Raw genomic sequence first — 25,548 nt, 5'->3', positions numbered from 1 at the left:
AAAAATTGGAACTCAAAATCTTATTAAACTGAATGGAAAAAAATAAATTGGAATTGGAAAAAATAAAATACTATTAAATGGGGTGGGGGGGGAAACTCCTCCCCACTCCTAACCAGGAGATGGCAGTATAACATGGCCTCATGGGCCAGTAAAGACTATGGATGACTTGCTAGCTGTCTTCTCCTTTTTCCTTTACTTTCACATAAGTACTGTAATTTTCTATTTATTCTTCTTTACCTTTCCTCTAGCCGAGTCACACTGTGCTATATTATTATACGGTTTGGTGGACTCAAAAGAAACACTACATCCCACGTGATTGGTTGATTAACTTTGCTAACAGACGGCCCAAAAATGGACTTTTATTGAGCCAGCAAGCACTATGTTATATTAACATCTGCTCTCAAGACTAGTTGTTGAAATTTTTAAGAATATTGTTTGATATAAGAGCCCCCCAGTGAAGAGAGAGAAATAAACCAACAGGGTTAGTATCACGACATCAACATAGACACTATGGTTTACATGTATATCATTATGTTCCATCTGTCAGTCTACACATAGACCTACCTATGGATAGATGAATTTATAGAGCTTCAATAATGTGTTACATTCAAAGCAAGACAAAGTGGAAATGTCTTTAAGCATAATGAAACCACTGACAATTGACAAGATCAAAACCCAGGATTGGTAGAATTAATCTAAGTGGCCTCATTTGTGCTGTAAAGTTTGATTTCAGTCAAACAGGTGCATTTGAGGGCCTAAAGGGGCCACATGTGGCCTTGAGGCCACTGGATCCCCAACCCTAATCTAATTTGATATAGAATGGTGCCTAAAGTCATCTTCCTATGAAACAAATCTGGACCATCAATAACCTACAGGTCCAGTTAAGTCTAGAAACTGGTCACGTGTGAATAGCACTGTTTCAACTCAAAATGGGAGAGGAAGGGATTTTTAGTACAAAGAGATATGTGGAAAAACAATTTCAGTCATTGGGTTTTGATAATATAAACAAATACTTATGCTCAATCTGTAGTTCAAAATTTCATACTTCATCACATTAATTATAGTATCTGATATTTTATTTTTCCAGAGTAGCTGAACTAATTGTCTCTACTGTGGATTCTGTCCATTCGGAACCACAACATACCATATTAGCTATGTTTCTTTTTTTATTAAAAGAAATACCATCAGGTTGATTATTTCCCAAAATGAGATCATTTCAAAATATATCAACAATGCTGGGATCATCAGAGCATCAGTCTGATGTGCTAAAAGCAGTTTCCATAGCAATCAGGTATAGAGATAGATCAAAAAAATTTCTATTCCCACTCTAGTTGCCAAAGTACATAAAATACAGAAAACTATTTCTCATACCATTGACTGTATCCCTCCCCAAATACCCAAGAAAGTGAACATTGTGGGACCTCTCAGAGACAAGCAAAGGTGGGCTTTTCTAAAAGCTACAGCCAGAGAACAGAAGGCTTAGCAGTTCTCTTCCATTTGGGGGAAGGAGGCTGCTGGAAAGTCCTGTAAGGGCACCTTAGAACCAGGACCCAGGATGCTCTGTAAAATACCACGGGTGGCAGAGGCAGCTCGCCTTCATGAGATCTTGACTGACTCCAAGTAAGGCAGCTTGTTGTCATGCACAGTTCTCCTTGTAGGTGGAAGAGGTCTGGAGGCAAGGCTGCAGTGATTCTTATGTACCAGGCATGAAACTCTACCTTGTTCTATTTTTGACTCTTCACACCTCCAGGTTCTCCTACCATTGCTTTGCTCTTCTAACTATGAGTCTCATAGCACTGAGACATTTGGAAAGCATTTCATCCAAATGGAGACAGAGGACATAGCTAAAAGGGTACATTCTGGGAGACAAGATACTCAGAAAAAGAAGAGGTAAATGGGGGCATAACTCTTGAACTAGAAAAATCATCATAAAATTATCCAATGGAAAGAGTTCTTCTAATCCAAGACCCTCATTTTATAGATAAGTAAGCTCAGCCTCAGAGAAGGCGTTTGGCATCCCATGATGGGCCTTGCCCTAGCTTTACCTACGGCTTCCAAATTTATATTCCAACTACCCAGATTAAGTGCTTCCAAAATTTGCCTAGGATGACAAGAAGAGGGAACCATTAGAGAAAGCAAAATCTTTTCCATTAAAATTCTCATTTCTTATCCAGTTATGTGTCTATCTCAAATTAACATTGGCTAAAACTATACCACTTAACCAGTACTTAAATAAAAGTATGTACCCTAAGATGCTGTCAGTTTTTTTAGATCTAAGTCAACCTACCTCTCTTATGATACCTTCTGCAAATTCCATGCGATTCTTTTTGTGATTGCCCTAGGAAAAAAAGAGGCTTGAACACTCTTCACTATCAGATAAGAAAGACATCCAGCATCTTAACACTCAAAATTACTTTTGCAAAAGCCAGGGCCCATGAAAGAAGAGGGGGAATCAGGGAATTGCTACTTCCCATACAATTCCCTGTGGTGCTTAGGGACCCACAAAAGATGGGGCAACCCAGGGTAATTAAAGAAAAGTATCTTAGGGACTTGTGAGTCCTAGGGGAAGGAGGGAAACCTTTGACAAAGCATTTCCTAGAGATCCAGAAACTTAAACCTAAGTACCATATATCAAGAAAACAAAGTTTTAGGTGGGAGCATTACTGAACACTTTGACAGATTTAAAAATAAGTATTTGACACTCTGAAGAGATTTAAAAATAAGTATCTATTCTGTACTGAAGCTGAACAGGATTCCAAGAAGGACGCTGTAGTCTGATCTCATCCTCAATATCAAAGAAGTTTAGAATTCTATGAATCATAGAATTTCAGAGCCAGAAGTGACCTTAGAGATAGGCTTGGTTCAACCTCCTTAGAGGTGAGGAATGAGAGGCTCAGACACAGTGTGTGATTTGGTCAAGGTCACTCAGCAGGGTAAGGAACAGAACGAAGGTCTCTTAACTATAACGCAGTGTTCTTTCCACTACATCACACTGTCAAGAAATCTAGATTTTTTTTCCCATTTCCTTTTTTTTTTAAATGAAAGGAATAAGAAAATAAGGGAATTACAAGTAACAAGGAAGTAATTCCTTGGTACATCATAAGCACTTAGGACTGGAAATCCTCACAAGATTTTGGAAGAGAAAACAAGACTTGTGAGGAAGAAAGCAAAAACTACCTAGGACAATGCTTCCAGAAAACTCTCATCTTCAGAATTTAGGAGTTTCTAGTTCCAGTTGCACAAACCCATTCTCATATACCACTGCCACCCCCCCCCAATTCCATACAGGGCCCCACTTTTACCAAGAGAGAAAAGGATTTTAAGCAGTAGGAGCAGCACCTTGAAACGATGGAGTATTTTTCTTTGCTTCTTCTTGATGCCAACCCTGGTGTTGATAATACCGAATGCTTCTCGGATACAGCTACGCCTGTCCTGCCTTTGATCAGCCATGGTTCAGGAAGGTGGATTTTTATTTTTTTTTTACTTCATTAAAATATTGTCAAAAAGAAAACACCACAAGGTAGCTTTTAATAAAGCATGAGAAAAGTGGCTTAATTGAGATCTCCTAAGAGTTAAGTCCTCTGGGTAGAGACACTTCCCCCTTGTCCATATTTTGTACTTCGTACTTAAAATCAAAGAATCTCAGTCGGAGATGGACCTCAGTTGGAATGGGCCTCAACTGTTGTCTAATCCAAACTTTTATTTGAAACAGGAGAAGTCCCACCTACGTCACCCTAGAAAGTAGTCATCTAGCCTTCACTTAGACATTACCAAGTGATAGGGAGTTCACTGCCTTAGAAGGATGCCTTTACTGTTGTTGGACAATTCTAATTGTTAGGAAGTTACTCTTCAAGTTGAAATCTTAGCAATGTCCATCCATGGTTTTCTAGTTCTGTCCCCTGAGGTCAAGTAGAATAGATTCTTCTTTTGAATGGCAGCCTTTCAGCTATTTGAAGACAGCCAACATGTCCCCCTTCCACCCTTACCCCTCAAAGTCTTCTCTACTCCAATCTAATATCCCTAGATCTTTCAACCAATCCTTTACATGACATAGTTTCTAGTTCTCACCATCGTGGTTGCCTCCTCCAGACATTCTCCTTCATGTCAATGACTTTCCCATAATATGGTGTCACACATTACTGGGATCTACCCAGGATAGAGTAGAGTAGCAGGACCATAACTTCCTTTGTTCTGGGAACGATGTTTCCATTAATGTAGCCTATGATCTCATTAACTTTACTGGCTGCCATGCCACCCTCAGGATTTCAACTCATACCAAGAGAAAACTCAAATCTTTTTTCACCTGAACAGTTGTCTACACAAAACCGTCCCATGTTGCCACCAGGGTAGATGGCTTCATTAACCCAAGACTTTACGTTTATCTCTATCAAATGTTGTCTTCTTAGATTCGTTCCGCTGTTCCAGATTATCAAGTTCTTTCTGGATACCCATTCTGTCAATCAACATACTGGCCATCTTTGCTAGTGTTGCGTCACCTGAAAATATCATGGGTTTTTTTTCCAGGAACAAAATAGAGGTAAGGACATATGCTGGGAATTCTCTACTCCAGACCTCTTTCAAGATTAACAGACATCCATTAATTACCACAGTTTGGGTCCATTTGACCAAGGGGACCCACAATAGGTACACCATTCCTACGAGACACACAGGTGCAAGAACACAAAACATATGCATAGAGGAAGGAGAATGGGAACTGATAGGAATGAAACTTTATCACCCAACACAAACTTACTTGAAGTTTCATGCCAGTTGCTTTTTTAAAGAATCCTCGTGTGAAGGTACCCTGTAGGAAAAAGTTCCAATTACAAACAATACTCCATGGTTTGTTTCCTTTTTAAACATGTTTTCCATGGATACAGTTCATTCTAAGCAGTCTTATCATCTAACTTGGCAAATTTCTAGACAGGAAGAAAATGTACTTTTATTTATCTTAAAAGTTCTAAAATTAGCTCCCAGACTTATACCAAAGAAAAGGTCATCAAATACTTTTAGAATTACAGTTATCCCTTCCACATTGCGACTTTCCCCATTGATGTTTTACTGTATCGTGAGTTGGCATAGGAAATTATATGAAATTTTGGGGGATGGATATGTGAAGGCCAGCAGATGACACAGAAGAAGTTTAGAAACTCAAAAATGCATAAAATATATGCATAATATTCTATAGTAATATATTTATCTTTTAAAACTGTAAAGACCCCATAAAAGAAAAAGGAAAAAAAAATCAGACTTTTTCTCTGGTACAAATGGAGGGCCAAAAAATTTACACAGATTTTCCAGATCACAGGGGCGCTTGCACCCCTAACCTTCCATGATGTGGAAGGGATAACTGTATAGCTATTCGTGAACCAGAACAAGAAAGTATACAGAGTTGGGGAAATTTGATATTCACTCAGATCATTTTTGTTTCTCTTGCATGGTACCATTTCTGACAATGTCCACTGGACGTGGATCATGCCACATTGTTTTCTCTGATAATAAGGAAAGAGATTGGACCTGGGGTTTTATTAATATCAGGAACTCCCAGGTGAGGAAATTCTCTCTACTAGAGTAGGTTGGTAACTTTCCAGCAACCTATAGTCTTATAAAGTTGCCTAGAGAACAAAGAAGTTAAGTGATTTGCCCAGAGTTGCAGTCAGCATGAGCAAAAGACAGGATCTGAACCCAGATCTTTCTGGCTTTGGAGACTGTGGAGTTTTCCTTGGTAATAAAATAACTATGCAATATTAGTGAATCCTGTGATAGAATAGTAGAAAGAACACTGTATTTAGAGTCAGGGCATCTAGGACTAACCTATGGGCTTTGTAGAATGTTTTATCTTATACTCCTGAAACAAAGGGACAAAGTTCTTTTAGCATAGGACTTATTGATGAAAAAGCCAGCAGTCCTCTGTAGAATGAATGTTCTTCTTTTAAATTTAAAAAAAACTTTACTTATTTCTATTTTATTATCAAAAAATGCATATTTTAATGTTTCCTATTGCACATTTCTAATATGCAAAGAAATATTTTAACTACCTAATGAAATCATTTGTTGGTTTATCAAACGTTTACCACGTTTCTTGCTAAGCACTAAAAGTGTAAAGCTAATTTAATTAATTCATTTTAGGTACAAAGAAATTCAATTTCTCTCAGTTTAACCTAAAGCAATGTTCTGAGACTTACCCCAGAGGGTCTTTATAACCACAGTGATAGTAATCATAACTGACATTTTATCCTAGAGGCAATTAGGAGCCATCGAAGATTTTTAAGGAAGAGTAGCATAGTCAGACCTGTTCCTTAGGAAGATGATTTTGGCAGTTGTGCCAAAAAAAAAAAAGTACTGAAAAGCGGAGAGCCTGGAGGCAAGGAAACTAGAAGCTATTAGAAGAGTCCAGGGAGGGGCAACAAGGTGGCACAGTGGATAGAGAACCGGCCCTGGATTCAGAAAGACCCGAGTTCAAATCCAGCCTCAGACACATAACACTTACTAGCTGTGTGACCCTGGGCAAGCACTTAATCCTATTACCTAGACCCCCCCCCCAAAAAAAAAAGAAGAAGAGTCCAGGGAGGTGGTAATAATGCCCGAATGAGGTACTGACAATAGGAGCAGAGAGAAAGAAACATGCTTATGAGGCACAGTGTGGAGACAGGACAGGATGTGGCACCTGAATGGTTATGGAGAAGGTGAAGGAGGAGGAGGAAGAATGCAAGATGACTGAAGCTAAAAACAAAAACACTTTAGTGATGAGGAAGATGGTGATACCCTTGGCAGGGAGCACTGCAAAAGAAGAGGGATGGGGGGTGGTGTAGAGGGGGAGGAATATGAATGAACAAGTTCAGTTTGAGACACGCTCAGTTTGAAGTGCAAACAGGATTACACACATAGAAATGTCCCATAAGCAGGGGGTGACGTGGGACTGGAGATCAGGAGAGAAATTAAGGCTCAGATTTGAAGTTCATCTGCATAAAGGAGATAACTAAACATTTAGAAGCAGATGAGAGAATGGAGAGGGAAAGGAGAGAGGTAGGGAGAGAAGGAGAGAGGGAAGAAGAGAAGGAGGAGGGAGAGAGGGAAGAAGAAAAGAAGGAGAGAGGGAGGAAGAAAGGAAGGGGAGGAAGGAAGGTGAAAGAGAGGGAAAGAAGGATGGAGGGAAAGAGGGAGGGAGACAGGGAAAAAGAGGAGGGAGGGAAGGAGAGAAGAAGCGATTGGGGGAGACAGGGAGACAGAGCCCAGGAAAGAACCTTCAGGCATACCTAGAGGCAGCTAGATAGCACAGTGATAAATCACTGGACCTGGAGTAAGTAAGACCCAAGTTCAAACCTGGCCTCAAACACCAGTTGTATGACTCTGAGTAAGTCATTTAACTTCTGTCTCAGTTTTCTTATCCATAAAATGGAAATAATAATACCACCTACCTCCCAGGGTTGTTGTGAGGATAAAATGAGGTCACATTTGTAAAGCACTTTGGAAACCTTAAAGCACTATATAAATGCTATCATTCATCATCATCATTATTGTTATTACTACCAGGCTGAAGGGTGGGAGGCTGAGAATAACCCAGAAAAAGAGATGGAGAAGTTGCAGTCGAGCAGGAAAAGAGCCAAGAGGCAGGAGAGAGTACTCAGGAAGAGGGGATGGTCAATGGCTCAAAAGCTATAGAAAAGCCAAGCAGTATGAGTACTAAGAAAAGACCATTGGATTAAGCAGCAGAGGTTGTTTGAGAGACAAGCTTCAGGAGAGTCATGAGATCAGATTCAAGGAGTTAAGAAGTGAGTAGATGGCAAGGAAGTGGGGGCATCTGAATTTTTTTTTAGTAGTAAAATGGAGATATATGAAAGGAAAGCTTGGGGAGATGGATAGAGGCTTTTTAATGATGACAGAGCCCTTACCACACGTGTAGGCATTAGGAAAGGAGCTACTACCTAGGCAGAGGTTGAAAGTAAGAGAAATAGGAATGACTGATGGAGCAAACTGCCCCAAGAGACAAGAGGGAATATGATAAAAGGCATAAAGAGGACCCTGGCAAGAAGAAGAGCCAGGTTATCCCCCGACCCTAGAAAAAAAAATGAGAAGATGAAAAATACCAGGTTTTGAAATACCTAGTAGGGATAATAAACAGCTAGGTAGCACAGTGAATAGAACACTGGGCCTGGAGTCAGGAAGACTCATCTTCCCGAGTTCAAATCTAGCTTCAGGCACTTACTAGCTGTGTGACCCTGGGCAAGTCACTTAACCCCAATTGCCTGAAAAACCAAAAAAAAAGTTTTAAGTAGCCAGTATAAAGGGGCAATAGTAGTAAATAAGATTGCAAACGGGAATCTGGAAGTCACATAAAACTGTCTCAAAGATCAAAGGAGCACAATTTACAAATTGTATTATATATTAACCAAAATTCACATCTGGTAATATGTGTTGAATCAACTGAGGCTATCTGGGCACTGCCGTCAAGGTTATGGTTCTATGATATGTAAATTCTAGACTGATTCCAGACCTCCACTGCTCCAGACCAGCAGAAGATCAAAAGTTATTGATGATTTTGGAATGACATAGATATGTTAACTTTGAAGTTTTGCTGATAAGTTTGAGATGATCTGGATATGTTAATGAACTAACCCCCAAAGTGGTACAGACAGGAGTTGATCTGTTTCCCTAAAAAAAAAAAGTGTAAAAATGAGACCTCAAACTCCACTTCTAAGCACTCTTCTATCTTCATCGGCTTCATGCTGTCTAATGCTCCCAACTCAAATTGATGGTTATAAGAGTGACTATCTCGGCCTCTTCCCTTTCCCCATACTCCCTGCCTCCCTTCACCACTCCCTCCCATCTGCAAACCATCTGCCTCTGTATCTCTCCCACTTTTTGCCGCTTGTCTCTGTATTTTCTATGTGTTTTGTCCTCATGCCCTCTGTGGTTATTAAAGTGTAATTGCCACCATGTTTCTCTCTGCCACTTGTGTTTTTTCCTAATGATTACCCAAAGAACCAGGGATGCCTGCCCCCATTCAAAATTTCACAAGTTAATTACCAATTACCTTGGTTATGTATTTCCCACGTTTGTCCCCATTCTCCTCAGCAGACGCTATGTGTATTGGTGGCAGAGTATGCCTTGGGTTTATGGGAAAAATATGCTTGGTTCTTGCTTTTTAGTTCATATTATTCTTGCCATGCTATCTGAATAAATGCCTTTAAGAATGGCATTTCTAGCCAATATGGTTAATTGAATGGATGCAGATAGTCTAGCTCCCAAATACTTAAACAAAAACCTAGAACTCTTACCACACAAAGTAATGATCACGAAATTCAATTGGAAACTATAGAGGGTGATTTCTTCTACCTCAGAACTGCATTAAAAGTTAGGTTTCAAAACTCAGGGGCAATAGGAGGAGATAGTACCAGCACAGACAGACCCTTAGCTTTCTAGTACAACAGGACAAAGACAGGTAAAGCTTGCATAGTTTTGTATCTATGATGAGGTCTAGAGGTTTAAGGGTTTTTTTTTGTGGAACCCCAAAATCATGACAGGCAGGTCCTGTCCAAAAGAATTCGACCCAACCCTTCTTTCAGTCAATTATTAAAGCTCTACCATATTAGGCAAACTCTTAAGGAATCTGAGCACCTGTGAGCTATTGGCTAGATTGTAAAAATCTGAGCAGTGGCTAGATTATGAGAATCTGAGCACCTTAATGCAGACAAGATGGGCCTTATATACAGAAAGACTGTGGGAGAGATTTAGGAGTGGCCGAGTAGTTTGGGGTGACTGGAGGAAGGATCTAAGAAGGATCTGGATGGAAGTGGCCAGTAAACTGGGGTGAACAGAATGTCTAGGACCAGGACCACATGGCCAAGGGAGAATGGAGCCTAGCTAGGATTAAGGGTGCGAAATAGCCAGGGGCCATAAGGAGGTAAGACAATGGAAGGCTAGGCTAGGTTAAGGATAACAGAATTGGGAGATTGGGTGTAGCCACAAAGAAAGTCCAGTTGATGGGATTGTAGTCTTAGGCAAAGGCCAGAGATTTGGCCATGTGGGAGAGTCCAGAGTTTTTCCTTTTTGGGGTTTAGATCCCACCTTCCTCGTTTGGAGGCAGTGACAGTGGAGGACTCCCTCAAGGAAGACCCACAGTGGTCAGAAACCCACAATAGGGACCTTGAAATTTATCAGGCATGACAACAACCAGTCTGGGCATGACAATGCTCAGATCAGGCCCAGGGGCTCTAAGCCTTCTGTCCTGAAAGGCTATAGTGGTGCCCTTTATGACCCAGCACTATGACCCACAAAGATTCAGGGGAGGCCTAACTCTGGGTGGTGGCGGTTAGCTTAGGAATCCAGGTAAAACAAAAACAAGAACAAAGCAAGAAAAAGGACCAGTTATCTCACCTCAAAACACAGTATTAGATAAAGCCTGGCCCAGGCGAATAAGCCTAGAGAGATGAATAATAGGAGATAAAGACCACAATAAGGAATTATAGATAAGTGGTCAAAGGATAGGAACAGAATGATTTTTCAAAAGAAGAATTGCAAACCAGTAACAACCAAGTGAAAGAATGCTAAAATTGCTGATGAGAGAAATGCAAATCACACCCTACAAATAGACAAGGATAAGAAAAGATCTAACCTTGGACTTCGGGAAGATAGATAAACAAGTACATCGTTGGTAGAGCTATGAATCAGAACAGCCATTTTGGAAAGCACAAATAAAGTGACTAAAATGTCCACACCCTTTGGCCCAGAGATTCCACCGCTAGGTTTCATATACAATACTCTTTTTGTGTTCCATTTTGTCGTGGAAATGAGCTTTTGCAGGGGTACTTGTTAAGTTCAGAATTTTTAAAAAGATAAAAGTTAACTGATTCTATTGGCTGAATGTTAACGGAAAGCAAACCAGTGGGGGCTCAGACGCTACAATGTGAAGAATACTTAGGAAGAAGCCACATCCTTAGGGGACCTCAACCTTAAAGTGCAAGTTTGAGTGGGAAAGGTGTATAAGCCCAGAAGGGATGCTATATAAATAAGAATAATAGCAAGAAAATCTAGATAAATACTCAGAAGGAAAAAAAATATTTCAGAAAGACACAAGTATGTTTGTTAATGGAAGGTTAATAATTTTTTACAAATCTTATATGTTTCATGCAAACAGTTATCTTTGACTAAAGATTCAAAGCATTAAAAAGACCAGATGTCAGCAGAGCAAACCTAAACTAGGCCCTCTCTTTCAAGAACTAAATTGAGACCATTTCTTATCCTTGTCTGGTAGATAATCCAAGCAATAGGAGATTAGCAGCCTTCTGAAAACTAAAAGGAGAACAGCAAGAGCAGAAGTGGTTGTGGAAAGGATTATTTTACAATATGGTCATGTATTACACAACAAATGTCAAAAGGTTAGCATATTAATGTTTACATGTGACCAATTAGGTGACTTATTAAATTTCTCAATCAAAAAGTAGAAACTAAAAAATGTTTAATGTTTGTGCAAAAAAAACCTCATTTGTATAACATGTAAATGTTTTCAAAGCAATTGCAAAGAATAATGCGCATTTTCCTTTATTTCTAAGTAAAATTCTGGGCAATATCTAGTATTTCTATTTTTAAATGCTATCCAGCAGAAGGAAGCGAGGGGATAACAGAGGACATGCTAGATATCTGCTAACACAGCAAATGGCTGAAGTTCAGAACACCTTCATTTAGCTTACATATCCCTCAGATGTCCCCAAACCTGTGAGTCCCTATGCAATTACATCTTAACAATAGGAATTATATATGCTAAACCTGCATGCATGAGTAGACTTGTTCTAGCTTTGGCTTCACTCACCTCCACCTACCAGAAAATAGTAGGTTTATTGGAGCTCTGAAAGCTTGACTCAGTCGTGTATAACTAGTTTCCTTTTCCATAGAAGATCTTTATTTATGCACGTGAAGAATCAACCCCAGCCTACACATGAATGGTCCATGATCTGCCCATGAAAATATTGCTATGTGAATTAGTTTCTAAAGCCAGATTTGGGGACCCTCTAGGGATTTACCATGTGGATCATCCTCATTCATGGAACTATAAATCAAAGGTAATGTCATTAAGAACATAAACTTTCTAAGAGAAAACGAAAGAAGTCACTTAGCCTCTCATTGCCCCAGGCAACTAAGACTAGGAGTTTCAAAACATCTGCAGAACACAACGGTGAGTAGTTAGCTGTGTGGATGAAACACATATCCAGACCAAAAGCCAAAACGAAAATAAGATAGAGGGAGAAAAAAGCTGCTGGATGCTGTGAAGAGAGGAAAATACATAGTAGATTATAAGAAAAGCTATGAAGGAGGAGGAGATGGGAACTGACATTTATTTTGCAAAGATGGAAAAATTTAGAAAGAGATTTATGACATTTAGCTTAAATATGAGTACTAGAAACAAAAAAACTGAGAGCCATTCTGCTCCTTTACATGATGAGAAAGAGAAGGAATTAGGGAGTCAGGGAAAAGTCTCCTGGCCAGCATAACACAAAAAGAGGAAAAAAGCCATGGACGAGACAGTCAAGACAAGGACATTACCTCTGTATTGGTCTCAGATTCAGAATCAGTACTTGACTCGATTTTGCATTTTTGCTTTAAAAGAAAAAGAGAAGTTTATAAAATTCGAACTAAAACTTAAAAACCTGATTGATCAGTCCGGCTGAGATAGACTAGATCAGGGGTTCTTCACCTTGTTGGTGTCATAATCCTCTCTGGCAGTCTGGTGAATTCTATGGACCCCTTCTCAGAATAATATTTTTAAGTGTATAAAAGGAAATAAAAAGGAAATCAATTACATTGAAATCGCATTACCCTCCCTCACCAAAAAAAAAAAAGTTTACGGACCCTAGGTTAAGATCCCTTGGACCAGACACATTTTTCCTTCTAATAAATTCTTCAGGTGTTCCAATAATCACAGAAATATGAATTTTGCTTTGCTTTAAAATGGTTTCCAAAGCATTGACTTGGTTGAAACACTGTAATGCTGTAGTTACTTCTTTGTGGTTCCAATAGCGGGTATTAAAAATGATCTTTTTTCCAAAGGTAGCTACATCCTTATATCTTCTCATTTTAAAAGAGCCTAGTGAATACCATTTAATTTTTCCTAGGCAAAACCAAAAGCAAGGATGAGACCTTGCACTTTAAATGGGGCAGGGCTACATAATGGAGAAATTTATAACAAGAAGACTAGAAATCAGTATGTCTAAATTGGGTCAGGTGAGGAGTTCTCCAAATAGAACTATACAAAGTTTAAAAATAATCTAGGGGGAACACGATTCACGTTTGCTGCAAAGTTGACTGCCATTTTAAAGACCAGCGGAGGAAAGAAAGATTTCCAAGATTACAATTCAAATCCCACCTCCAATTTTTACAAGTTGTGTGATCCTGGGCAAGTCACTTAACCCCTCTAGGCCTGTTTCCTCATCTGTAAACGGAAGGGTTGCATTTGATGACCTCCAATATCCCTCTCAGCTCTACACCTGTGATCCTACAATTATATAAAGACCGGCATTGAAACCAAAAAACCTCCCACCACCTCAGAAAAAGATGTTTTTACCTTGTATTTGTGAGCCAATTTCTCTGCAAAATCTGGACTTTTATCTGAATCCATCAGATCGCATATGTCTGCCAATGGGAAAAAGCAAAAACATAGCAAAGTACATGGGCACCTCCCAGACATAACAGCTGGTAAAGGGATGTGTGGGAAAACTGTCCAGAGTGGACAAACAGGATATTTATTATTAACTTTATTTTGGTGGCCAATATTAGATTCAAAATTTCCCAAGATTGGAAGGAATAATCCTTTTGACAGCTGTGAAGCAACCTTACACAATGTTTAATTAGACAGTGGGTGATGGAAGGGAGCTACTGGTTCACCTAGTTTGCTGGAGGAAGGAGGGAGGGGAAGACTACATACAGCTCCTTCGTTATTTTCAGGAGGAAAGCAGAATTCGCCTCTGTTCAGTCAGGCAAACACATGTGTCTACATACATTCAGATGACCTAGAGATGGAATGGGGCCTCAAACATCATCCAGTGTCTAAGGGGAATTTCTTTCTCATTCAAGCAGAGCATCTTCTTGGACTGGAAAGCCGAGTTCAAGCCTCCTCCCCTCTCCCACCCTCCCAAATAGGGAGGGATGAGGTAAGAGGAAGTTTCTATTTGCATCTAGCCCTAGGGCCAGGGGATTTGGATGTGAGGGAGTGAAGATGTCTTTGCCCAGGTAGACACCCCACCTCTCCAAACTCAGCTACCTGGGCCTGGCGGCCTCCGACCCCTCCTGTAGCATCTTGGTCTCCTCTTCTTTCTCCTGCCTTCAGCTGAGCCCTCCATTATGGGGGCAGGATCCCTAGGGGTGCTGTCCTGCAACCTACCCCTCCTTCTCCTCTCCCTCTTCTAGACTCTCCCCTTTCTTCTGCTCCTTCTCCCTTACTCCTTCCCCTCCCCAGAAGAGAGCAGGTGGGACTCGAGCAGAGCTAATAGGAGAATAAGAAGGGCCAGGTGTGAGAGCTCAGCCTGGCTTGGCAATTAAGGACTGGCCAATCCAGTCCCATCCAACAAGCGTTTATTAAGCCCTCCTGTGAGCCAGGCACTAGGGTTACAAAGGCTAAGAAAGGCCCAGTCCCTGCACCCTTCTACTGGGTTCACCTTCTACTGGGATGGGGAGAATGACATAAAAATAAACATATAAAGCCTGTCCTGATTCCTCCCATTGTTTGCTCTCTTCTTCCTCCCAAACTACCTTGTTTTTAACTACTTGGTATTAATTTTTAAAATATTGCTTCTGTATATACTCATCTGCCCCTTTAGAATGTAAGATTCTTGAGAGTAAGGATTGTTGCATTCTTTGAATTTATATCTCCAGGGTCTAGCCTGGTGCTTGGTATATTTTATGAGCTCAGTAGATACTTAATAATCAACTGGTGATCGTTTAAGGTGGGAATTGGCAGGCAACGTGATACAGTGGAAGGAGTGAACCTGGGTTCAAGTTTTGAAACCTCTCTGGGTCTCAGTTTTCTCCTCTGTAAAATGAGAGGTTTATCTAAGTGTTTCCCCAGGTCTCTTCCTGCTTTAGATCTGTGATGCTATGAAAAGATCCCAGTAGAAGGTGATTTATGAGTTAAGCCTTAATATGTTATGCATGCTCATGCATAACGTTTATTAAATTGCTTGCCTCCTCAATGGGGAGGGGGGGGATAATTTGGAATTCAGTTGTAAAAGATGAAAGTTAAAAGTTGTTTCTGAGATGTAATTGGAAAAAAATATTAACAAGTTAAGCCTTGATGAGTGAGTTAAGGATTCTCAATATATATTTCAATATACACTGATTTTTTAAAAAAATTAGTTGAATCAGTTATGCACTATTTTAACAATATGGTAATAGTTTCAATTTATATTGATTTCACATGTATAATTGACATTGCTTGCCTTTTCAGCATGTCGGGGAATACTTGGAGGGAGAGAGAAAATTTGGAACTCAAAATTTTAAAAAAGAGAATGTTTAAAACAAATAATACATTTGAAAAAAAAATCTCATTAGAAAGAAATATTTTCTAACACTCAGAGCTCCCCAAAGTAGAAAGTGCTGCCTTGGAAGGTAGGTGAACTCTACATCTACTTTAAGTACCTAAGATCAGAGAGTTTTTAGAGCTGGAGGAAGCTTAAAGATCATTTAGTCCAGCCCTCTCCTTTTATAGGGGGGAAACTGAGGCATAGAGAGAAGATTACACAGAATCTGTACTTAGGTCCTCAAGCTCCAAATTCAGCACTTTTCCCACCACTTCACACTCTATCTCCCTTCAGGTTAATGAGAAAGATGTTCCTAACATTTCCCACACCCACCCCTTAGACTGTAAGCTCCCAGAAGGCCGGAACTCTTTTTATCTTTCATCTTTACATTTGCAGCAGAACCTAGTACTTTGTATATAGTAGGCACTTAATATTTATTTGATTGAATTTCCTGTGAGAGCTGTCCTAAAATGGAATGAGATTCTTCAAGAAATAGTGAGTGAAGGTCTTCAAGTTTAGGCTACGTGGTGCCAGTCAAGAGCCTTCTACTCATTAGATGCTCTTTGAGCTGACTTGCACTTCTCTGAGATTCAGGGAGGGGTAGAAATTTGTCTAAGGTCACATAGGTCATGTCAGAAGAGTCACAAGTTTAACCCAGCCTCTCCCTTCCAAGAAGCTACAGTCTGGTAGAGGCCGAGATAAAGCATTTTTGCCCAGAGGGAAGGAGAGTATCTTGATTATTATGGAATCCTATAAATCTTTTGGTTTTTTTTGTTTCTTTTTTACATTGTTTACAGGCTCCGGTGAGTTGTTTGTGGGGCTCATTCTTTCTGGGTGTTGAAATAAAGGCTGTCTTGTATCAAAAAATAAAAATGGCGCACATCTGGGTAAATTTCCTTTTTAAAAAATTTTCTTAAAATTTAAAATTTTTATTTGGCATTTTTGTTGATGTCTTTTTTTTTTAATTTGGGTAAACTTTCCTGGGGAGAAATGAGGCACAGAAAAATAAAGAGCTGAAATGAGACCACTGGGTGAGTACATCTGAGTAAACTTTCATTTTTTTAAGTAAAATTTTATTGATATATTTTATTTTTTACATATAGGTAGGTTTTCTCTTTTTTTTAATTTGTATATGACATTTTTATTTATGTGTCTTTTCTTTTCATACCTAGGTAAACTTTCCAGGGGAGAAATGAGGCACAGAATAGTATTTACATTGTTTCATCAAACCTTATCACAATGGGTGGAAGAAAAATGCACAACTCCAACACTAGAGTTGGTCTGAGCTGGAAGGCACTTTGGCAATCATCTGGTCCATATTCGAGATGGGGAAATATAGAAGTGACAGTCCTCAAGACTGAAGTGATCAAAAGGATATGAACAAATGCTCTTCACAAGAAGAAATTAAGATGATGCAAGAATGTTCTAAATCATTAGTAATAAGAGAAATGCATATTAAAACTAATGGGATTAGGGGAAAGGTATTCAGAATTCGGCAGCATCTTGGGATGGGGAGAAAATCTGGAACTCAAAATCTTACGGAAGTGAAAGTTAAAAGCTAAAGATAAATAAATTAATATAAAAAAACTAATGGGGATGGAATCTGGACCCCAAAAAGGAAAAGCCCTGAACCTTTCCCATGTGGCCCAGGTCCCTGGCCTTCACCTGGGGCAATCTGCCTTTCCCAATTAATTAACTGCCCTTTCATTGTCTGCAGCTGGCCCCCACCCTAGACCTCCACTCCTTCATCCTATCTAGACCCCAGTCTCCCTTGGCCACGAGGGCCAGGTCCCAATCATTCTACCTCCCTGTCACCCCAGCTTACTGGCCACTCCCATCAAGATCCTCCCTAGACCCTTTCTCTCAGTCACCCCAGACTATTTGACCATACCTAGATCCCTCCCACAGTCTTTTTGTATATAAGATCCATCTTGCTTCCATTAAGGCCCTCAGAGTCCTAAAATCTAGCCAATAATACAGACTCACTAGGAATCTTGTGTACCCCAGCCTTGTCTTTGGTTGAAAGAAGGCTTGGATCAAAGTCACTTTTGGGGTCTCAGTACCCCTAAACTTCAACAAAACAACTGTGAGGTTGTTTGCCAGCACAGTGAAAAAGATGATTTTAAAATGGCAGTACTTGACTATGTTGTCAAGGTATTGAACCGGTAACCAAGTGAACTTTGATGGGGCTGTGATTTGTGCCAACTATTGTAGTGGGGGAAAAATTGGAATTATGAGAGAAAAGTCATTACACTGTTCATATGCTTTGACCCAGCAATCCGCCTCCTGGGCATGTACTACAAGGAGGTGAAGGAAAGGTCCCAGAGATAACAAAAATGTTATAGTAGCTATTTTTGTAGTAGCAAAAAAAACCCAACTGGGGAGAAAGTGAGTGCTGACTAACTGGGGAATGGCCAGATTGTGACATGTTAATAGAATGGAATATTATTACACCAAAAGAAATGAGAAATATGAGGAATCTGGATAAACTTGGGAAAACATGTACAAAGTGATGCACATGAAGACAGCATTAACAAGGAGAGATTTTTGATAATGGCTGCAAGAGGTGAAAACATGACTAAAATGCAAACTCTGATTATGCTGAATAGTCTTGGCTACAGAAAACAGGAGGTGCAAATATCCCTCTTCTGGATAGAGAGATGAGGTAATAGAGGTGCAGAATGTCACATTTGGTTGCTTTGTGGTTTTTTGTTATTGTTTATTTGTTTTCGTTATATGAAGTTCAAAAACTGAGGAGCACATCAGGAAATAACTGTGATGTAAAAAAAATCACAAAAGGAATTCATTTTTTAAATAGGAAAAAAATGAAGAGGGCTGGAAAAGGCAGCATTTTTCTCCACTTTAGGCCGTTTCCCTCAATAATTATTCAAATTGGTCATGACTTTTTTCTTTTTTTTTTTTGCAGGGAGGATCTAATGCATACCCAGCCCATGGGTTGCTGCTTCTTTTTTCCCAAAGACCAGAAAACCCTTTTGGGCTAAAAGTACTTTATGCTGGGAATCGGGAATTTAGCCCTGTGGGTGATAAACAAATTATTTCTTTTTCAAAGAAGATTCCTAGTCACAGGGCTCTTTCCCCCTCCAATTACAGGAGCCACATGTCCATTTTGAAAGGAAAGAATCAGATCACAATTTATGCATAAATCAGAACAAATTGTAAAACGAGGCTGAGAATAAAATCTTGCTTCCCAGAAACTCTGTTCTAATGACCAAGCCAGCTCTATTACATAATGGCTGTAGGCTTACCTTCTGAATATGACCTCCATTTTATTTCCCAGACCTGGTTCAATGTATTAATGAGAGCTTGTTATTTTTACAAGGTACTCAGAAGTCTAGTTTGCCTGCCTGATGTCATATTATTACTATGGCAACAGATTATGATGCTACAAATTATCCTGTAACATCTTGTTTGGAGTAAGAAAATGCCTTGATCATGAAAGGAACTGGATTTACATCAGCTACAAGTCATGTTTAAGGGAGCTAGAAGGTGTTTGCCTGACCCCTACTGCTATTTTTTTTTAAAGAAGGTTGATAGTATATAACTGACCCATGGCTCATCAGTATTACAAAAAAAGCCACTCTGAGTTTACATGGACCAGGTCCAGGCATGAAGGCTTGTCAAACAATCTCTGGCTCGTGCTCCCACACAGAGCTCCTCCTGGGAACGGTAAAACTTAGCTCTTGTCTAGCACTCCAGAAAACACACACACTCACAGAGAGGAAAAGTCCCTTAGCTCCCACACTCAAGCTCCCCAAAATATTGCATATATGATCGATTTTATTTCAGTCAACAGAAAGGGTGTTGAGGATAATCAAAACAACTCTCCTTTTCTTGAGAGTGGGAGTCCTTCCAGAGAACTCTGCAATACCTCCCTGGGTGACAACTGCCTCTCCCCCCACCCTCACTACTCCCAGAAAAAGAAGTTTGGGATTTTTAGGAAATCAAGCGTCTCACCTCTAGGGTGAACCTTTCCTTTCCCAAAGGCCTTTGCACTTCAGACTTCTAGCCACCACTCTAGGGTTTAGGTCAGGGGTGGGGAACCTTTAGCCTTGAGGTCAGATGGCCACACTTGAGGACCTAGAGGTCCTTGTGGCCTTGAGGCTTCAGGTTCCCCACCCCTGGGAGAGGTTCTTCCTTCCCAAAACAGGAAAAGAACTTGGAAGGGGGGAATTAATTACCTGAAAGTCGACTCTCCTTCCCCCTCACAAAGCCCCAGGTACGTTGTATACAGTTGCTATTGTTACACTGTCCTCCAGGCAGGCTCTCTCACTGCCTTTTCTATTCTGCATCTGATGTATACAAATTTCTCCTTCCTTTAGCTCACCAAAGTACTCAGTTTTATTTGTTTGGACAGAATTTTTAATTGGAGGGGGGAGAATAAAATAACATGGGAAAAGATATGTAACCGGAGTGCCTCTGGGACACAGGGATACTTGAGGGGAGTTGAAGTTGCCAAGTTTAAAGGTCGAATCTGGGCCTCCAGGATTGTGAATTGGAGAATGAGGAAGGAGGTGGGGGTGGAGAGGAAGGACCCCGAGGCCAGGCAGTGGGGCGTAGGATTTAGAGGAAGAAGGAGCCACAGCTGCATGCTGGCAGACTGGGAATAACTTTTGGGGAAGAGAGAGAAAGCTGGTACAGAAGGCTTTTTGAATGGCAGTATCAATGTGGCTAGGGTTGTCCCCACTCTCCACTAGGCCTATTCAAACCCACAGAGAAAAGATTTGTCTGCACTGACATCAGCTAGAGTACAGAGAAGGTTTAATTTCCGCCCTTCCCCATTCCCAGCCCTCTGCCCGCAGCTGGCCAGCATTTCCTACAATTTCTCTCTTTCTTTGAGATGTTCATAATTTCTGATTTTCATAGTAAATTATGACCTGTCATAACTGGTTGGTGATTTGAGTGGGTCTTTTTATTTGTGACCAGAAGGGCTTTGAAGGCCAGTGGGGGTGGGGGAGAGCAGGGAATGGCTTGATGCACAGAGAGATAAACAGGACAGAGTTTCTAAATCTTGGTCTGAGATCACACTAGGGTTTTGTCCTAGCTGGGGGCTCAGCCAAAGAGAAAAGAATTGCAATGATTCTTGATTCATAATTTTGGCATAAAAGATTTCAAAACAGGGTAAATGGGATATGGGGTTTTCCTTCTGCTATTCAGGCTAAAAATAGTTAATGAGTTGACCAGGGAGAGATGGGAGGGACATTGGGAGCTAGGAAGCAAAAATCTGCAATATAGTCACATGCTTTAGAATTATTCTCCCAACTCCCTCTGGACTGGATCCCCAGAGAATGGCTACTACATCTTTCCTGAGGATTCTAGGGGTGTTTTTCTAATGTTATAGCTTGAGGGTCCCTAGCAGTGTACTCCCCCTCCTCCACAAACTCCCACAAACCTCCCTGCCCTTACATCAGCATGCTCAATGGACTAAGGGTAGGGACTGAAGAATATCTCTAACGGGAAGAGAAAGCTATTGATTGGGAAGAGTTTACATGCTTAGCAGGTGGGACTTGGGTAGTGTAGTCAGAACATATTTATTTTCAAAGTAGCTGTAGGCAGGGCACTAATCCTTAGCTTTCTTCAGATTTTCTCTTTTCTTGGTCTGAGATCTAAACCTATCCAACCTGTACCTTTGTTAGCTTGTCTGAGTGATTCTCCAGAGAGGGGTGTCTCTACCCCATCTGAAGAAAATACATATGTATACATTCACTACTGAAGCTCCTGAGTGTTCTCCATTTATACAAATTAGTCACAATGACTCCATTAACTCTTAAATATGAAGTATTTCCTAAACAAGGTGGCAAAAACAATAACACAATATTTACTACATCATAGAAAGTTAAAGCAGAAATAATCAAAAGCAGAAATAATCAAAAACATAAGTCCAAATAAGTCTTGTAGGAAATTATGAACATTATACTCTGGGACCCTCTTCATTTAACAATACTGCTTTAGCCTTGGAATCCACACTTTGTCAGTACCCTCTGTTACTGCGGTCTCTCCCTCCCTTATCAGAGCCCAGATGGCAGAGTAAAGGCAGAAACTTGCCTGAGCTTTCCCAAATTCCCCTCCAAACATTAAAATATAAAACCTCCAAATGAATTCTGAAGCAGCAGAGCCAACAGAAGGATGGGGTGAAACAATTTTCCAGCCCAAGACAACTTAGAAGGTCAGTAGGGAAGGTCTGTCTCATTGGGGTAGGAATCGAGCACAGTCTAGAACAGGCTGAACCTTGACAAGCCAGCAGCAGGCCTTGGAGGGGACTTCATTGGCAGAAGCAGCTTCTAGAGCTCTCAGCCCATAGATAGTAAGGGGGTTGGACAGCTGATCAGAAGAAGATTACAGGGGAACCTTTGCTGGCACTGGGAGCAGGACTCTGCTGCACTGCCCAGACTAGGTTCTGGGTTACAGTCTAGGAGGAGCACTAGAAGCAATAGGGAGCCTAGACACAATTCCAAGGAGGAAAAGAGGACTTGTGGTTGCTCACATACTAGAGCACAGACCAGGAGAGCAGTGACCACACCACTCCTTACATCATTTTACTCTAGAAGAATTAAAAATTTACAAACTCCCAGAACTAGTTCTGAAAACAGTGGTGCAAAAAGCCTGAAGTTTGGGACAGTACCCTCAGCACCCCAGAAGCAGAGCCCAACTTTAACATAAAGTTTAAAGTCAAGAAATAGGCTGGGAAAATAAACAAACAAAAAAATAAGAACCTGACCATAGAAAATTATCATAGTGACAGGGAAGATCAAAACACATACTCAGAAGACATCAATGTCAAAACAGGTACATCCAAAGCCTCAAAGGAAAATGTAAATTGGTCTCAGGCCCAAAAGAATTTCTGGAAACACTCAAAAAGGACTTTTTTTTTTTAGGCACTTAGGGTTAAGTGACTTGCCCAGGGTCACACAGCTAGTAAGTGTCAAGTGTTTGTTCTGAGGCCAGATTTGAACTCTGGTGCTCCTGACATCAGGGTCAGTGCTCTATCCACTCTGCCACCTAGCTGCCCCTAAAAAGGACTTTAAAAAACAAATAAGAGAGGTACGGGGAAAATGGGGGAAAGAAATGAGAGTGATGCAAGGAAATAATGAAAAAGGAGTCAACAGCTTGGTAAAGGAGGCACAAAAAAAACACTGAAGAAAATAACACTTTTGTTTTGGTTTTTTGAGGCAATTGGGGTTAAGTGACTTGCCCAGGGTCACACAGCTAGTAAGTGTCAAGTGTTTAGTCTGAGGCCAGATTTGAACTCAGGTCCTCCTGACTTTAGGGCCGGTGCTCTATCCACTGTGCCACCTAGCTGCCTCTTAGAAAATAACACTTTAAAAAACAGAATAGGCCAAATGGTAAAAGAAGTACAAAAATCCACTAAACAGAAGAACTCCTTAAAAAATAGAATTGGCCAAAAAGAAAAGGAGGTACAAAAGCTCATTGAAGAGAACTCCTCAGTAAGCAAATTTGGCCAAATGGTTAAAGGAGATACAAAAGCTCACTGAACAAAATAATTTCTTAAAAAGTAGAATTGAGCAAGTAGAAGCTAATGACCCCATGAGACATCAAGGGAAAAAATCAAACAAAATCGAAAGAACGAAAAAATAGAAGAAAATGAGGAATGTCTCATTTGGAAAAACAACTGACCTGTAAAATAGATCAAGGAGAGATAATTTAAGAATTATTGGACTACTTCAAAGCCATGATTAAAAAAAAAAAAGTCAAGACATATATCTTTCAAGAAATTATCAGGATTTGCTGTGTTGGCAGAGACCTGTAACCTGTCTGCCGTCAACAGCACCCTCCCATCTTCACACATTGGAACAACCATGCGTGAGTGTATCTCCATCCATGTCGGTCAGGCTGGAGTGCGGATGGGCAATGCCTGCTGGGAATTATATTGCTTAGAGCATGGTATCCAACCCAATGGTGATAGAACCTTCAATAGCTTCTTCAGTGAGACTGGAGCTGGCAAGCATGTCCCCAGAGCTGTCTTTGTAGACTTGGAGCCTGCAGTAATAGATGAGGTCCAGACTAGCACCTATAAACAGCTATCCTATCCTGAGCAGCTGATCTCTGGCAAGGAAGATGCTAATAACATGCCTGAGGTCATTATACTGTTGGGAAGGAAATAATTGATCTTGTATCGGAGCATATCTGAAGACTGGTGGATCAATGCACAGCGCTACAGGGATTCCTGATGTTTCACAGCTTTGGGGGCGGCACAGGTTCAGGTTTCACCTCCCTGCTGATGGAGAAGCAAGAAGTCTAAGCTGGAGTTTGCCATCTGCCCAGCCCCACAAGTATCCTCAGCCATAGTAGAACCCTATAACTCCATCCTAACCACTCACACCACACTTGAGCTCAGACTGTGCTTTCACAGCGGACAGTGAAGCAATCTACGACATCTGCCGCCGGAATCTGGACATTGAGCACCCTACATACACCAGCCTAAACCGGCTCATTGGCCAGATCGTTTCCTCCATCATTGCTTCCCTGCTCTTTGATGGTGCTCTTAATGTAGACCTTACAGAGTTCCAGACCAATTTGGAGCCTTATCCTCAAGTCCACTTCCCCCTTGTCACCTACTCGCCCATTGTCTCTGCTGAAAAGGCCTATCATGAACAGCTCTCTGTAGCAGAGATCTCCAATGCCTGCTTTGACCCATGTCATGGCAAGTACATGGCCTGTTGCATGCTGTACCAAGGTGATATGGTGCTCCAGGATGTGAATGCCTCCATTGCCACAATCAAGACCAAGAGAGCCATTCAGTTGGTAGACTGGTGTCCCACTGGTTTCAAGGTTGGTATCAATCACCAGCCCCCAACTGTGGTACCTGGTGGAGACCTGGCTACAGTACAGCGGGCAGTACGCATGCTCAGTAACATAATAGCCATTGCTGAACAACGGGCTGTCCAGACCACAAGTTTGACCTTATGCATGCCAAACAGGCATTTGTGCACTGGTATGTGGGTGAAGGCATGGAGGAAGGAGAATTCTCAGAGGCTTGGGAAGATTTGGCTGCCCTGGGGAAGGATTATGAGGAAGTAGGCATAGACTCTATAGAGGGCGAAGATGAAAGTGAGGAATTGTAGAACATATCCAGCAAATAAGCTCATCTGGCCCATCCATCTTTTGTATCTTTCTCTTTTTCTACCGCCCTAAAATAAAATCTTTTCTTACTTGCAAAAATAAAAGAAAAAAGAAATTATCAAGGAAAACTGCCCTGGTATCCTAGAACCAGAAGGTAAAATAGGACGCAGATCAGAATGTACTTTTTCTTAAACTTTATTTTTCTTGGGTCTTTTTGTCTGTTTTCTTTCACAACATGACTAATATGGAAATATGTTTTGCATGACTACAGAAGTATAACCTATGTCAAATTACTCCCCTTCTCATGAGGGGAAAGTGCAAGAAAGGAGGGAGGGAATTTGGAACTCAAAATTGCAAAAAACAAATGTAAAAAATTGTTTACCCTCAAAACTTGATTGGGGGACTGAAGGAGCAAAGGGGACAAGGGCTGGGGCCAATGACATAGCTTCCTGGTGGCCAAAGAACAAAGATGCCAGGGCATTGGGAGTTATCTACTCCTCCTTCAGACTTAGGGCCAGCAGACTAGCAGGTAAGCTATGCCCAACTGAATCGATGCTGTAAGCCTTTTGAATATTCATTTCCTATTAATGATTAAGTAGGCCTCTTTTTGTAACTGCCTCATGTCATTCCAGTCTCAAATCTGAGCTACCATATTGGCCTGAGTCAGGACTGGCCTACAGCATGAGACTTTTTCACAGGCTGTCCCACAGGTTTGGGATTCACTCCTTCCTTGCCTCTGCACGTTCATATCCCTAGCTTCCATTAAAGCTCAGCTCAGCTCCCACGGACTACATGAGCTACTTCATAGTTCCCCTCTTTGTTAGTCTTCTCTCCTGCCCCACCAAAATTAATTTGCGTTTACTTTGTGAATGCTTAAATACATACACGTCATTTTCTCCCAGTACAATGAAATCTCCTTGAAAGCTGAAGTTGCCTTTTT

The 25,548-nt window shown here is 40.8% G+C and overlaps 1 protein-coding gene and 1 pseudogene across 7 annotated transcripts in view; one reads left to right on the top strand and one right to left on the bottom strand.

Moving 5' to 3' along the window:
* Nucleotides 1-18,869, bottom strand: part of LOC110197365 (uncharacterized) — a 33,884-nt gene extending 15,015 nt beyond the window's left edge. For 4 of the 7 annotated variants that reach the window (XM_020971200.2, XM_020971202.2, XM_020971201.2 and 1 more), the window contains exons 1-5: nt 18,776-18,869; nt 13,559-13,626; nt 12,541-12,594; nt 4,754-4,804; nt 2,288-2,338 (exon numbers count right to left, since the gene is read on the bottom strand). In XM_020971200.2, the coding sequence (XP_020826859.1) occupies nt 2,288-2,338; nt 4,754-4,804; nt 12,541-12,594; nt 13,559-13,612 (210 nt within the window). In that variant the 5' untranslated portion in view covers nt 13,613-13,626; nt 18,776-18,869. Of the gene's footprint in view, nt 1-2,287; nt 2,339-3,339; nt 3,484-4,753; nt 4,805-12,540; nt 12,595-13,558; nt 13,627-18,775 lie in introns of those variants that run through there. The other 3 variants (XM_078150408.1, XM_078150406.1, XM_078150407.1) reach the window with 3 other exon arrangements.
* Nucleotides 18,870-23,312: 4,443 nt separating this feature from the next.
* Nucleotides 23,313-24,610, top strand: LOC110197361 (tubulin alpha-1A chain-like; annotated as a pseudogene).
* The last annotated feature ends 938 nt before the right edge of the window (nt 24,611-25,548 follow it).

This window comes from Phascolarctos cinereus, unplaced genomic scaffold, assembly GCF_003287225.1.
Source record: "Phascolarctos cinereus isolate Bilbo 61053 unplaced genomic scaffold, phaCin_HiC Scaffold_2;HRSCAF=192, whole genome shotgun sequence".
In the NCBI taxonomy this organism is placed as follows: domain Eukaryota; kingdom Metazoa; phylum Chordata; class Mammalia; order Diprotodontia; family Phascolarctidae; genus Phascolarctos; species Phascolarctos cinereus.
This window is presented reverse-complemented; position numbering and strand designations above follow the sequence as displayed.